This window comes from Dermacentor albipictus, chromosome 1 (genome assembly GCF_038994185.2).
Source record: "Dermacentor albipictus isolate Rhodes 1998 colony chromosome 1, USDA_Dalb.pri_finalv2, whole genome shotgun sequence".
In the NCBI taxonomy this organism is placed as follows: domain Eukaryota; kingdom Metazoa; phylum Arthropoda; class Arachnida; order Ixodida; family Ixodidae; genus Dermacentor; species Dermacentor albipictus.
This window is the reverse complement of record NC_091821.1, coordinates 143,097,282-143,113,885: the sequence shown is the minus strand read 5'-3', so window position 1 is coordinate 143,113,885 and position 16,604 is coordinate 143,097,282. Positions and strand designations below refer to the sequence as shown.

The window sequence follows — 16,604 nt, the reverse complement described above, 5'->3', positions numbered from 1 at the left end:
ACGAATATCCGCAAGCTCCAGAGCGTGCAAGCCCAAGCACTCAGGACTTGTCTCGGTCTCCCCAAAACTACGTCATCGATTGCGACAGTGGCCATAGCCAGAGACGCTCCTTTGACCATCTACACGGATACAGATGTCCTGAGAGCACACATCCGACACGTGACTCGGGTTCCCTCCCACCATCTTGCTTGCTTGCCAGCAAAAAGGCCACTTTCAACTTTTGCCAAAACTATTGTAAGACATCAGTCCTACTTGCCATCAGAATTTACGCCAGCTACACGATTATCAGATCCATTGTGGTGTCTGCACCGGCCGCAAGTGCAACTGACAATTCCAGAAATCATAAAGAAAGCTGGAGCGCCACTGTAAGCTTTGAAACAAGCAACCTTCGAGCACATTCACAACGTGCACAGATTCCGGCAACATGTATACACAGATGGTTCAGTAAAACTGAACAGCTCTGCTGCTGCAGTCATCATCCCGGCAAAATCTGAGGAAATAAAATTAAGAACTTCATGTGTGACCACGTCGACGGGTGCAGAACTCGCGGCGCTTCGTGCTGCACTTGATTTCATTAAGCAGAAGCCACCGCAACAATGAACAGTCTTAAGTGACTCCAAGGCAGCCCTTCAGTGCATACGAAGCCCAATGCGCCACGGACCCAATGAACAACTGGCCTCAGAAATTCGCCACATATATCATCAAAGCCATGAAAAGGGACGTAACATAATCTTTCAGTGGCTTCCAGGACATTGTAACAGCAGCGGGAATGACCACGCCGACGAATCCGCCCGATCTGCGCATGAAAGTGGTCAACGAGTCTTCATTCCGCTTTCGCGAACAGACGCCGCGGCTGGGCTGCGATTGATGTCCCGGGAATGTACTTTTCCTCTGTGGGACTCGAATGCTTTCACCATGTGTCGGTTGCGTTCGTTGTCTCGGGACATACGGATGCACCTCCCGCCTGGGTTACCACGACGTGAACAGACCATGCTCTACCGTCTGTGGCTAGGCGTTGCCTTTACAAACGCCTATGCTTTCCTCATTGGAATGGCCAACAGGCCCACGTGTGACACATGCAACATCGACGAGACGCTCGCACATATTATCTGTGTCTGCCCGCGTTATAGTGCTCAGAGACAAGTGATGTGCAGAGTACTGGACAAGTTGGACAATCATCCACTATCAGAACTAAAAGCTTTAGGTCAATGCTCCGAAATAACATCCACGTTGAAGGCCTTACTCGCGTTATTAAGGTTCCTGCGGTCTACGGGGCTTCACGACAGACTCTAAGAATGCCGCCCCCTACCGCTCTTTACCGTACGCGCTTTGTTCGTGCTTGTCTCTCTTTCTTTCTATCTCCGTCTTCCGCTCTGTTTCTCTTTTTATCCCCCTTAACCCTTCCCCCTGCGCAGGGTAGCCAACCGGAACTAGCTCTGGTTAACCTCCCTGCCTTTCTCTGCATTATCTTATCTCTCTCTCTCTTAATTATATCTTCAAATGTATTTTCTTAGTGTATAAATAATTGGCAGTGGTATCGCAATCCTACGGAAACATGTTTTAGGAAGCATTCCACATTGGGTGAAGTACTGATAATGCTATGTGGGAAAAAGTTCCCTTGTTTTAGCTAGAGCCTCTCTCTGCAAAGTATTTACCACGGCGAAATGTTAAGCACCTACGAAAGAAAGTCTTGATGCCTGCTGATGCTTTTTTACTTATTTCGGATAATATGTTACACTGATCTGCACAACATTGAGGAAGAGAAGAACGAGCTTAGGACTGAAGAAGACGACGCTTCAGTGACTGGCCTGCTGTGAATTGCATACATACTGTAAAAAATTATGCGGATCCCACGCACCGTGGGAATCGCTGTAAGTGAAGCTTTTTGTGCTGTTTGCTTTGACTGACGATAATTATTGGTAATGTTGACGGCTAAAGCTTAATTTCTTCAATGTTTAGTCCAGCACGAGAGTGGCTAGATGATGTTAAACGTTACCTTGCGTGCACCACTGCTGTTTGTCTGCATAGTACACAGGACGCATCGGGGGAGGTGTTTGCTTGAGGCGTTATTGTGCTCCATGCTTCATAACATCTGAGAGGGTTCAGCATATTCATTGCTTCAAGTGGCACATCGCATCGTGGCAGAAGTATTAAACTTAAGTTGTATTCTGGAGCTGTACGTACCAAAACCACAATCATATTATGAGGCACGCCAGAGTGGCGGACTCCGGATTAATTCTGACACCATGGTGTTCTTTAACGTGTCCCTAAATGTAAGTGCCCGAGCGCTTTTTATTTCGCCCCCATTGGAATGCGGCTGCCGCGGTTGGAATCAAAACCGCGACCTCGAGAGATGACATTGCCGCAGAGCTACCGCGGTGGGCAAAGAAGCGTTGATTTGACGTGTGACCGCTTCCGTAGTGCCGCCTATACCTCACGGTGCGCTTTAACGCGGATCTGCTTCTGCACGTCTTGCGTAAGTTGTCAGCTTGACAAACTTGCATGGTGCTTATTTTTCAGAAATAGCACAAACGTACCGTACCGTGCATTGAACTTAAATTTATCCCATTTGCCCGAAACTGCCACCGTGTCTGTAGTAGTAGTATTTTCTTGCTTTCTCACGTCACGTGTTTCTTCCCCCCCTCCCCCTTGTTTGGGAACTGAGAACAAGGAGTGACAAAACTGTTATTCACTTGTTTCGCGAATGCGTTGGTTCTACCAAAGGAGTCTGGTTATACCTATTTTCTGCCTCCTCTCCCCCTCTGCTTTCTATGATACCATCTAGCTTCTCTCTGGACTTATGATGAGAAGCCAACAAAGACACCAAGAAAAACATAGGGATAATTACTTGTACTTACTAATTGAATTACAGAAAATGATAAATTAATGGCAATGAATATGTATTGTCACGTAGTGGTGACGTTGAAGAACGCAGTAGCACCACTGTGAACGACAAAACTAAATTTTATTGGGCGCACCTGTGCCCTCAAAAACAGGCTACACTTATAGCACAACGATAGCGGCGAACACGGTCGGCGATCGTCGAAAATCTAATCAGCGGGTCAAGCGCATCGGCTTTTATACAACAGTCGTCGAATGTTCCAGACTAATCGTTGGGACCCGCGTGCCTTCCACAAAGTTTTACACCATTCGCGTCACGCGATGAAATCTGATAGCACAAGGTTCGGCGACAACAGACAACCGGATAGAAGCATCGATAACTTTCCAGAAACTTCGGATGCATGCAGGCGCGTCCCGCGCTGTGCGATAATATTTGTTAGGCGGCGAAACCTGGTCGCCCGATAAAGATAAGTACGCGTGTCAATACCCCCCTCTTAAAAAGCATCGACCCGATGCTGCATACAAACGAGAGTAATAAAGAAAACACCCGTAGCAAACAAAACAACAAAATAAGGAAGTTCGTCAGCGTGCGTAAAAGGGTTTCAGACGCACCACGTGGACCACTTCAGATCGTGCGCGGCGCCGCTGTGAATGCGAAATTCCGTCTGGCACGACCTCATAATCCAGTGCGCCAATACGTCGAATGACCTTGTAGGGTCCGAAATAGCAGCGCAATAGTTTCTCACTCAGTCCTCGTCGGCGTATCGGGGTCCAAACACAAACACGGTCGCCGGGCTGGTACTCGACGAAGCGTCGTCGGAGGTTGTAGTGTCGGCTGTCGGTCCTCTGTTGGTTCGTGATCCGTAGGCGGGCGAGCTGTCGGGCTTCTTCGGCGCGCTGGAGATAGCCAGCGACGTCAACATTCTCTTCGTCAGTGACGTGGGGCAGCATGGCGTCGAGCGTCGTCGTCGGGTTCCTGCCGTAAACCAACTTGAACGCACAAGCACCTCCACCAAATGTCACGTAGTGGTGACGTTGAAGAACACAGTAGCACCACTGTGAACGACAAAACTAAATTTTATTGGGCGGACCTGTGCCCACAAAACAGGCTGCACTTATAGCACAACGATAGCGGCGAACACAGTCGGCGATCGGCGAAAATCTGATCAGCGGGTCAAGCGCGTCGGCTTTTATACAATAGTCGTCGAATGTTCCAGACTAATCGTTGGGACCCGCGTGCCTTCCACAGTTTTACACCATTCGCGTCACGCGATGAAATCTGATAGCACAAGGTTCGGCGACAACAGACAACCGGATAGAAGCATCGATAACTTTCCAGAAACTTCGGATGCATGCAGGGGCGTCCCGCGCTGTGCGATAACATTTGTTAGGCGGCGAAACCTGGTCGCCCGATAAAGATAAGTGCGCGTGTCAGTATGAACAAACAATTTGCCGCAGGTGGGGAACGATCCCCCGTCTTCGCATTACACGTCCCCATCTTGTGGCAAGTTGTTTTTTCATCCACTTTCATTGCCATTAATTTATCATTTTCTGTAAGTCAATTAATAAGTACAAGAAATTTCCCCTATGTTTTCCTTGGTGTCTTTGTTTGTTGGCTTCTCATATGACGAATAAAAATCGGGCCCCTCGATTAACCCCCTTTATTCTCTCTGGACTTGCACGTTAGTCGAAATATAATCGCTGCAATTTCTGCAATGGTTTTGAGTGTGGTCACCGATAATTACAGCTGTCAAGAGGCTAATGTGGCGACGGCCAGGGAGCTCCAGAGGGTATAGTGCACAGTCGACGTGGTGCAAAGGTCCAAACCAGTTTCTCGCGTTGCCTTTCCTCCCTGCCTCGCTCATCTAATGTATACACTAGGGTGCCTTGAATGGTTTCTCCCTCGCCGCCACTCTGACGAGAGGCGGTGAGGGCGAAACCATTCAGGCACCCTAGTATACACACGCTCTGAACCACCCTACGACGTGGTGTGCCAGACAGCAGCAGCAGCAGCAGCAGCAGCAGCAGCAGCACTGGGAAAGTCGAAGAGGCAAAACAAGCTTCGGTTTTTTGCATTTCCCGTCTTGCTTCTTCCCTCCGTAACATTTATGGTGGAGGCGCGGGGCACTCCTGTGTACAACGGAGCTCCGGAGCGGACAAAGCCTGGCCACTAACATGACGACAGATGGAGCCGGTGCAGAAAAAAGCCTCCATGCCGATAAGAGACCACTACCACGACGCCGACAGCCATATTGTCCCAACCAACGACCCATGAATGTTTTCCGGGACCGACAATATTAACGTCGACGACTGGCTCCAAATGTACGACCACGTCAGCGCCCATAACAGGTGGCGCAGACCATTATGCTGGCAAACAGAATTTTCTACCTGAAAAGCACGGCACAGGTCTAGTTTCGAAACCACGGGGAAGAACTGACAAGCTGGTATCAATTCAAGCAAAGGCTCTACGAGTTTTACGGCAGGCCTTTTGGCCGACAGCGAGCAACGCAAAAGGAACTTGGGTCCCGCGTCCAGATGTGGGAAATACATCCAGGACGTTCTCGCTTTTGGACGCTAGGTTGACGAGCGCATGTCAGACGAAGACAAAGTGAACCACGTACTGAAGGGCATAGCGGATGATCTTCTTGTGTATAAGAACTTTCCCACCATCGCCGACATCATTAATGAATGCCGACGCTCCGAAGAAGCGAAAAGCCCTCGCATCGCACACCAGTTCACGCGTCTTCCAAATACGGCTGCTACTTCATCATGCGAAGACCTTCACTCTGTGCATCAGCCGCCAACGGCCTTGAGCCTCGTTAGTATCGCTCGCCGAAAGATCGAAGCCGCGGCACCAGTTGGCTTCCAGGCCTATTCTAACGATTCTCGACCGACGATTTCCCTTATGCAGGCTCTCGTGCGCGAACACTTGGCGTACCTTGGAATTCAATATGGCTGTCCTTTAATCCGTCGGACACCTATGCCTTTAGCCTACGAGCCCTTCTTGGCGACGCCAGTACTCCTCTCGGCCTTTTCGCAAGCGGAATGGCGAACATCCGATGACCGGCCTCCTTGGTCAAGTACCGACGTGTTGGCGACATTTCACGTCACTGCCGCACTTTCTAAGACTAACATTTGCAGACTGATATTTGTCATACAACTGTGCTCAGGCGTCCTCATCTACACGGCAGAGTCGTTCGCCCTCACCATGACCTCCCCTGCCCCCTCGCCCACTTTTCACTGTTCTCCGTCCCCGATGTATTGGCGCCCTACGGGAAAGTGACGGGTGCAGCTCTGAGGGTGTGATGCTGCTACAACGACCCGAACTGCAATTACCTTACTGACCTTACCGATGGATAAGAATTTACTTGATGTTTACTTGGATAGTGTCCCTTTACTGCTCTGATTAATACCGGCGTGAATATCTCTGTAATGAGCGACCAGCTTCGTAGGCGGCTCGCTGAAGCCCTCACCCCTGCGGTGCCCCGTGTTTTACTAGTCGACGACGGAAGAAAATTGGCCACAATAGGAATGTGTGCCGCCAGCGTTGGTGTCACTGGCCGTCAGACATCTGTTTTGCTTAGTGCTCTTCAAGAATGTCCCCATGACGATGTCCTCTGCCTTGATTTTCTATCCGCTCACTCTGCACTTATCGACTCCTCTGCTGCACTTGTTCAGCTCGATTTACCTTCTCCTGACCCTCTCGAGGAAGTTCCCAGCAAAGTGCTCCGCCGAGCACATTCGACTCAACCCACAAACCATCGCCTGCCTTCTCCTTTCTTTCGCTGACGTCCTCCTTGCCCATCACGCTACTCTTCCGCACACCGTCATCACTATGGCCAACTACTTCACCATACTTAATACTGTTTAAGCGCAGAATCTACAAAAACCAAGAAGAGACACCAACGCGGCAGGCGCTAACCAACGCTTACTCCGAACCAACGCTTTACTCCATCAGCATTCCTCTCATCAACGTCGGAATTGGTGACCACGTCCTAGCGCAAGGCATAGCCTTAGGTACGCTGTCCTCCTCCCAAGACTACCAATTACCAGTCGCATTTGTCGACGCTAGTCCTAAGCCGTTAATTTGTAATTTTTGTGGAGTCGTTCAGTTCGCGACACAAAGTGCTGCGGCCACAGCGCGTGCTTCAAATACTTACGCTTGGTGTTCCATTGCGGAATCACTTCATAAGAAGCCAACAGTCAAAGACATGAAGGACAGCATAGAGGAAATTACTTGTACTTATCATTTGAATTGAAGAAATTAAAAATAAATAGAAATTAAAATGGATCGAAAAACCGGCCGCAGGTGGGGCGCGAACGCACGTCTTCGCATGCGCGTGCAATGCTGTTACCAATCCACTTGAATTTTCATTAATTTATCATTCGTTTAATTCAAATAATAAGCGCAAGTAATTTCTCCTATGTTGTCCTTCGTGTCTTTGACTGTTGGCTGCTTATGATATGGCTCATATAAATCGGGCCCTCGGTATCCTTTCTACTTGTTCATCGCGGAATCACGCAGCAGTTGCGTTTTCTGAAATGCACCGCACGCCGAAGCGGCTGCATTAAATTTTTTGCCGACTTTATGCGGTTTAATTTATAAGCGTGGGATTCTTCAATTCGGCTGTATACATGCGTATCGACCGTTTTGATTTATAGCTTGGGTTCTTATACCTTTACTGACAATTTACATTTAAAATATTGGTTGATAGAAAAAAGGACGCAAGATATCACTTATGGAATGTTTCACATACGAATGGTACAATGAGAAAAAAGTTCCGATTTGACAGATATGACTACCCCGTGGATATATTACATGCACATTAACACTCCAAACACTGTACTATTGCACGGTACAAGCATCTACGATTTTCGTGAGTGTGTGTGGCAGCACATCGAGGCGGTGCACACTCATGGAGCTTAAGATGCATCCACATTGCACAACCGTCGCAAATTCTTCCGGTCGCTGTCTGCTACAGGTGTGCGAGCACTAAATAGCAGCGCGTCTTTTTTTTTCTTCATTCTTCTTTAGGAGCCAGTCATCCGCCCTAAAGGAAAACACCTTAGAAGACAGCGCAAGATTACTGCAGCGTCACTCACCACTGGATGGAGTGTCAGAACCGCTCGGCTTCTTGGTGGGACTGTCTGAACCGCGTTCACGATCGGCGGCCGCTGAGAGCAAGGCAGCTGCCTTCAGCTTGGCGGGGAAAGTGGACGTCATGCGGCGAGCCGTGTTCCACTTGTTCAGTATCTCGGCTGTTCGCTCGATATTCGACTCAACCTTCGGTACCACAACTGTGGGAAAACAAACACATCTCAATTAAGATTACGATGAGAGTGCGAGAAAAGCGAAAAAAAAAATAACTAAAAGAATGGAAACATGACACGAGTAACTGCAGATTTTTTAAAATGAGACGACGATAAACGATGAACCTATATCATTTTTATTATACTGATCATAGGTACTCACTTGGAAATAATAATAATAATAATAATAATAATAATAATAATAATAATAATAATAATAATAATAATAATAAGTTGAGGAACAGGTCGGCAAAACATACGAATAGATCTAAAACGAGTGCATAAAGTTGGAAAGAGGTTCAGATAAAGTTCTGGTGTGAGTTCATGTGCAAATCTACACAGATTATTGTCCACTAAATGGAAGAAATCGAGCCGGCGCTGTAATGAAAATATTTAGTTGGAACCAGTAAGGCGAGGAAAGAAGTCTTTAAAGGGACAAAAAGAAGTCTTTAAAGGGAGAGAAAGGCAAATATTAAGTCAAGCTAAAGTGATAAATTAATGCTCGAGAACGTCTAGGGCGTCAATATTATCGCGAACAGAGCTTTAGTAATCGAGAAGTTGAGGTAAATGCAGGATACGATTCGACATTTACCCGGGACATTCAAGTTCTAGCCTGATGACCTAGCAACTCCTCAATATAATTCGGTCACCAGTACTCAACCTCTCGTAATAAAAAGACCATCGCATTGCATTATCAGACGAAAGAAAATGCTACTTGTCCATTTCTATTCGATCTTTAGAAAAGAGCAGTCATTGATGTCACCCGTGACAACAACGCGGGGGTCAAAAGGTTTCGTTTTCGCTCGATTCTGCGCCGCCCGTGCTTTCGCGTTTCACTGTTTTCGTTATCGCGTAGTGCTGCGATGGTTTTACTGGCTCGCGACACTCACACAAAGTGCCAGTAGCAGAGAATGCCACGTTCCTATGATGTCGCGAGATACCAGAACACTCAACGCCACTTGACCAAGAGCAGCTGTAGATGCGAAAACAACGCTTTGTTTTTACTAGGTTTCTCTATGGCGGCGCGTTTGCGTTTTCCGCAAGGAACAGTAGCGCCGTCTGCCGGGCGCCGGTATACTCACTGACGGAAGTAAAGGGCCCTGACGTCACCACTCCCCGCTCAGGGGCGGGCATTTAAATTCATCGGAAGGTGTGCGGGCCCTTTAGACAAGCTTTTCCCTAGAACAAAGTTTTTTTTTTTTCCACAGAACAAAGGCTACGAGATTTCAGTAACAGTGTTTTAACAGTCCACGTTGACTTAACATTTGCCTTCAGTGTCGCTTTCAGATTCACTTTCTTTTACGTTGTTCCGATGGCACAAAAAATATCGTATTGATCTTTTTGATACGTAGTTCTGAGTTTATCGAGGGCTTTTACTACGTCAGAAGTTAATGTAGGTTTCCCACCAGATCTCTGTGTCTCTTCCGTACAAAGCCTCAGCAACTAGTTCAACAAGTTTTAAAGCAGTTGACACATATAGCAGAATTCGGGTAGCAAGCTGAACTTGGCATAGCGTGGGACGACTTGAGGTATAATAAGAAATGCGTTCGAGTAATTAGAATGAGCTCTCAAATAAATACTGCAATTCACGTAATTTTCTTGGCGCTCTTTGTCCACTTCTGGGCTTTGTGCCAATAAACTCCAATCATCATCATCATCACGTAATTTTGTTGCAAAATGCTGATCTCAAATTATGCTTGCTATTTATAAACGATTACTGCAGACAACGTATAGAGGTATAAAACCGAAGATTGGCATCACTTGTGCATTTTATGTACGTTTTGATACGTGCCAGAAAAGCAACTTGTGGAATTGGCTAATAAGAAAACAGAAATCATATTAGTGTGGACGCTGGAAGCCCTGGGGGTGTGCGCGGTGCAGGATATAATATGACATCAAGCGGCTAAGAATAGCCCAGGGCACAGGTGACCTAGCAGTGGTGTGGCACGGTAATGTGAGGACGATGCCAACGGTACAGAAGGCATCACAAGTCACCTGAACTGCCTAGGCAACGCTGTGCGATCGCCGGTCAAAAGTGCCCTCCACGCAACGTTTACCGGTCTCGGCCGGCAAAATACCCGATGGCAGCGAAAACTTATAAAAAAGGAAGAAAGCGGATGGCCCTCTGCCTGAATGGGAATGCAAAACATGCTCGCAAGCTACTCTGCGCGTTGGCGTAACTTCTGCCCGTAATCCAGCACCCAATGAGCAGGATATAGCAAGAGAGATGTCAGACATTAACACAATACTGAATGCATTGCTGCCTCTAACAGAAAAAGTAGAGTCTCTTCTGGAACTGAAAAACGCAGTCATAGGTGTACAAAAGTCAGTGCATACATATGTCACATAAATATGACGAAGTTCTGAAAAAGCTGTCAGATCACAACAGTGAAATCACAGTAATTAAAAATCGCATGGAGCATGTGGAAAATTTTGCGGCACGAAGCGAAGTTTCAGAATTAAAAAAGATCAAATAAATAATTTAGAACAATATGGAAGAAGACAAAGCAACAGCGCGCGCATGCGATCCCATAGATGGGATGAATACATATATATAGAAAAGTATCAGTCATAGCTCCCGTAGTATAGCCTTCTGAGCCGTTTCCTTTTTTTTAAAGAAGTCCTAGTAGGGTTATTATAATTACACGAAGGTATTTCGCCCTCGGCAGCAGCAGTACTTGAGATAGCTATTCTGGCGGCTAGCTTCCCACGCTATGCGTGCCGCCCTCGCACCTGTTTAAGCTTTTCCTAGACGCTAGAGCTATACTATGCCCACGCTACCTTGAGCGATCGGACAGCGCGTTTTCCACTCTTGGCCGGCGGAGAGGGGACGCTTCGTTCCGGCCGCGAAGCTCTCCACATCTCTATAAGGTGCCTGGTGGTGGTCTCGTGCTGACGATGCCCTCTCGGTGAGCGCATATTTCCCCCCTCATCTTTTAAGAGGTTCAATACATACAAACATTTGTTTCGCAAACCAGATTTATTTCAAGGGAATTTTCCACGTCTCAATAATTTCTCTCGTCGTATTCGAGTGCTGATTGCCGTGTTATAGTTTGTTAACGAAGCTTTCCCTCAAGTCTAAATATTTTAAGGCAGTTTGTCATGTGCGTATCATGGCCACACACGCTTATATCACCTTCCGTTTCTCTACCACGGTTGCGCTTTAAAACCACGGCGCTGCAAGTTTGCTTCAGAGACTTTCCTTTCCTTCCCTCTTCTCCGCCCTTAAACTGGCTCTCTTAACTACTACACGCAGAGACAAAGCAACAGCGCGCGCTTTAGATCCTATAGATGAGATCAATATTTACAATTATTATTAGAGTTATAATTAGATTCGAGTGCTGATTGCCGTGTTATAGTTTGTTAACGAAGCTTCCCCTCAAGTCTAAATATTGTAAGGCAGTTTGTCGTGTGCGTATCATGGCCACGCATGCTTATATCGCCTTCCGTTTCTCTACCACGGTTGCGCTTTAAAACCACGGCGCTGCAAGCCCTTAAACTGGCTCTCTTAACTTAAATTAGTGCTGCGAACGGACTCTCTTAACTACTACACGCAGAGAAAAAGCATCAGCGCGCGCATTAGATCCTATAGATGAGATGAATATTTACAATTATTATTAGGGTTATAATTATATTCGAGTGCTGATTGCCGTGTTATAGTTTGTTAACGAAGCTTCCCCTCAAGTCTAAATATTTTAAGGCAGTTTTCCTAGTCTCTAAAGCCGCTCGAGTTCACGCTGCTCCTCTGGCGGCCATTTTTCCAAGAAATTATGCCCCTTTTTTTATGTCTTTTCCTTCATTTTATCACTGTACGGAAACCCTCCTAAAAAAATTATATATCCTCAATTATGTGTGGCCACACATGTGCAGATCATAAATACCAGGTTCTCTAGCCGAGTGCCATCCATGCGGTATAACCGAGCTCAGATTGGTCCACCTTGACTGATCAAATAGGGCACCACTGTAGGTTAAATGAGGCATACAACTCCTGCGGGACCCGCCGTGGTTGCTCAGTGGTTATGGTGTTAGACTGCTGAGCACGAGGTCGCGGGATCGGACCCCGGCCACGGCGGCCGCATTTCGATGGGGGCGAAACGCGAAAACACCCGTGTACTTAGAATTAGGTGCACGTTAAAGAACCCCAGGTGGTCGAAATTTTCGGAGTCCCCCACTACGGCGTGCATAATCAGAAAGTGGTTTTGTCACGTAAAACCACATAATTTAATTTTTAATTTAACTGCTCCGGGACGGTAGAGTATCCGTCTCCAGTGCAAGAGGAGCGTGATTCAAATCCCGGTGCCGCGCAATTCTCCACCGGAAAATACAAAAAAAACCGTGTGTTGAGAAAATTGCACAAACAGGCCTGGAGTGCGGCCTGATCCCGGTGACCAGAACCGGTAACGCACTCTCTCACCAGAGCAGGATTGGCCACCCTGGTGCAGTACTTGGCCACAACCTCCTATATTAATACAACAACCAAACCCCGGCCCTCAGTCCCCAGCAGCCGCGAAGCAACTGACCACGGCGGCGGTCAGATCTGTGACGCTGCAGAGGGTGCTAAGAATACCTGGCTCCGGACAGGCCGCCATTGGGATCTGATCCTGGCAACGTTTAACGTTAGAACGCTATCTAATGAGGCGAATCTAGCAGTGTTATTGGAGGAATTAGAGGGTAGTAAATGGGATATAATAGGGCTCAGTGAGGTTAGGAGGACAAAAGAAGCATATACAGTGCTAAAAGGCGGGCATGTACTGTGTTACCGGGGCTTAGCGGAGAGACGAGAACTAGGAGTTGGATTCCTGATTAATAAGGAAATAGCTGGTAACATACAGGAATTATATAGCATTAACGAGAGGGTGGCATGTCTTGTGAAACTTAATAAGAGGTACAAATTGAAGGTGGTACAAGTCTATGCCCCTACATGCAGTCATGATGACCAGGAAGTCGAAAGCTTTTATGAAGACGTAGAATCGGCGATGGGTAAAGTCAAAACAAAATACACTATACTGATGGGAGACTTCAATGCCAGGGTAGGCAAGAAGCAGGCTGGAGACAAGTCAGTGGGGGAATATGGCATAGGCTTAGGAATAGCAGAGGAGAATTATTAGTAGAGTTTGCAGAACAGAATAATATGCGGATAATGAATACCTTTTTCCGCAAGCGGGTTAGTCGAAAGTGGACGTGGAGGAGCCCGAATGGTGAGACTAGAAATGAAACCGACTTCATACTCTGCGCGAACCCTGGTATCATACAAGATGAAGACGTGCTCGGCAAGGTACGCTGCAGCGACCATAGGATGGTAAGAACTCGAATTAGCCTAGACTTGAGGAGGGAACGGAAGAAACTGGTACACAAGAAGCCAATCAATGAGTTAGCGGTAAGAGGGAAACCAGAGGAATTCTGGATCAAGCTACAGAACAGGTATTCGGCTTTAACTCAGGAAGAGGACCTTAGTGTTGAAGCAATGAACGACAATCTCATGGGCATCATTAAGGAGTGCGCAATAGAAGTCGGTGGTGACGCCGCTATATAGACAGGAAAGCAGTAAGCTATCGCAGGAGACGAAAGATCTGATCAAGAAACGCCAATGTATGAAAGCCTCTAACCCTACAGCTAGAATAGAACTGGCAGAACTTTCTAAGTTAATCAACAAGCCTAAGACAGCGGACATCAGGAACTATAATATGGATAGAATTGAACAGGCTCTCAGGAACGGAGGAAGCCTAAATGCAGTGAAGAAGAAACTAGGAATAGGCAAGAATCAGATGTGTGCGTTAAGAGACAAAGCCGGCAATATCGTTACTAATATGGATGAGATAGTTCAAGTGGCTGAGGAGTTCTATAGAGATTTATACAGTACCAGTGGCACCCACGACGATAGTGGAAGAAAGAATAGCCTAGAGGAATTCGAAATCCCACAGGTAACGCCAGAAGAGGTAAAGAAAGCCTTAGGAGCTATGGAAAGGGGGAAGGCAGCTGGGGAGGATCAGGTAACAGCAGATTTGTTGAAGGATGGTGGTCAGATTGTTCTAGAGAAACTGGCCGCCCTGTATACGCAATGCCTCATAACCTCGAGCGTACCGGAATCTTGGAAGAACGCTAACATAATCCTAATCCATAAGAAAGGGGACGCCAAAGACTTGAAAAATTATAGACTGATCAGCTTACTGTCCGTTGCCTACAAAGTATTTACTAAGGTAATCGCAAATAGAATCAGGAACACCTTAGATTTCTGTCAAGCAAAGGACCAGGCAGGATTCCGTAAAGGCTACTCAACCATAGACCATATTCACACTATCAATCAGGTGATAGAGAAATGTGCGGAATATAACCAACCCTTATATATAGCTTTCATTGATTACGAGAAAGCGTTTGATTCAGTCGAAACCTCAGCAGTCATGGAGGCATTAAGGAATCAGGGTGTAGATGAGCCACATATAAAAATACTGGAAGATATCTATAGCGGCTCCACAGCCACCGTAGTCCTCCACAAAGAAAGCAACAAAATCCCTATAAAGAAAGCCGTCAGACAGGGAGATACGATATCTCCAATGCTATTCACAGCATGTTTACAGGAAGTATTCAGAGGCCTGGAGTGGGAAGAATTGGGGATAAAAGTTGATGGAGAATACCTTAGCAACTTGCGATTCGCTGAGGATATTGCCTTGCTTAGTAACTCAGGCGACCTATTGCAATGCATGCTCACTGACCTGGAGAGGCAAAGCAGAAGGGTGGGTCTGAGACTCCGGATCATGAGACTGAAATAACCAGAAGAATAAAATGGGCTGGGGTGCGTTTGGCAGGCATTCTCAAATCATGAACAGCAGGTTGCCACTATCCCTCAAAAGGAAAGTGTATAACAGCTGTGTGTTACCAGTACTCACGTATGGGGCAGAAACCTGGAGGCTTACGAAAAGGGTTCTGCTGAAATTGAGGACGACGCAACGAGCTATGGAAGGAAGAATGATGGGTGTAACGTTAAGGGATAAGAAAAGAGCAGATTGGGTGAGGCAACAAACGCGGGTAAACGACATCTTAGTTGAAATCAAGAACAAGAAATGGGCATGGGCCAGACATGTAATGAGGAGGGGAGATAACCGATGGTCACTAAGGGTTACGGACTGGATTCCAAGGGAAGGGAAGCGTAGCAGGGGGCGGCAGAAAGTTAGGTGGGCGGATGACATTAAGACGTTTGCAGGGACAACATGGCCACAATTAGTACATGACCGGGGTAGTTGGAGAAGTATGGGAGAGGCCTTTGCCCTGCAGTGGGCGTAACTAGGCTGATGATGATGATGATGGAAGAAAGCTCAGTCTAGAAATCGATGTTGTCACCTATGAAGCGAAAGAGGATATTCAGTCTAAAGTAAACAATATCGCTTGGCACCTTGGTTTGGCCCCGCTAACTGATGATGTGGAAGCTGTTCACCGCTTGCCCATCAAAGGTGATCGAACGCCACCGATCATAGTGCGATTTCTCTCGCGTAAAACAAAGGCAAAGTGGCAAGAAAAGGTTAAGCAATTAAGAGACACTAAAGCAGATGTGCGTTTCTATGACAACTTTACACCTCGCCATAAGCATTTACTCTGGCTGGCACGTACCACCGCTAAGCAGAGGGGCAACGAATTCACGTGGCCGAGAGACGGAAGGATAGTGGTTCGTAGAGTAAGCGGGGAAGCAGCATTGCATATCAGAAATGAATCTGACCTTTAAAAAATTAGGCGCAGAGCCCCCTCATCAGATAGATTTCAGATAGATATATGTTTATTTTACCATTGTTTTTAGGCCCCTATACAGCCACGTTACATTGTTATAGCCAACCATGATGCCATTGGCCAATAATGGCGTCATTGACTGCATTAAAACATTGCTTGGCGCACTTTGGCCATGACTGCATGCCCTTGTGCCCTTGTCAAAATGCGGAACAGATTAGAACGCTCACCGTAAACAACAAACAGCGTGACTTCAAGGTTATTGCAGTATATAAGCCGGAGAGGTGTCGGCGCTAAAAACAGCTGTGTTATCGATGGGGCAGACACGTATAGTTTGTACACCGGAAGAACATGCGTACGAGGAGCGCCGGAGGGAACAGCAATGAGAATGTAAACGGCGCTGGCACGAAACGACCACCGACGAAGAACGTTCCCGTGATGCTCAACGAAAACAACAATCGCGAACCCGGGCACCTCCGAACGAGCAACTACCCTAGACTCGCAATGCAAAAAAAAATGACAACCATTCCACTCTGTGACGATGGAATGGCAGTGAAAGCAGTTTGCTTTTCGTTTGAGAGCTTTGACTGTCGTCAGCTTTCGCTGCCATTCCATCTTCACAGAGTGGAATGGTGGTCATTTTTTATGTAGGGTATGCTTTGAATAAAGAGAGAGAGAGAGAGAGTCGAAGAGGGAAAGGTTGGGGGGTTAAACAAAGACGGGCCCGGTTGGCTTCCCTA

At 46.9% G+C, this 16,604-nt stretch overlaps 1 protein-coding gene across 1 annotated transcript in view; it reads right to left on the bottom strand.

Moving 5' to 3' along the window:
• LOC135900103 (transmembrane channel-like protein 1) overlaps window positions 1–16,604 on the bottom strand; it is a 122,729-nt gene that overhangs the window by 15,750 nt on the left and 90,375 nt on the right. Inside the window, exon 20 of the mRNA XM_065429550.1 lies at window positions 7,945–8,139. Within this exon, the coding sequence (XP_065285622.1) occupies window positions 7,945–8,139 (195 nt within the window). The remainder of the gene's footprint in view (window positions 1–7,944; window positions 8,140–16,604) is intronic.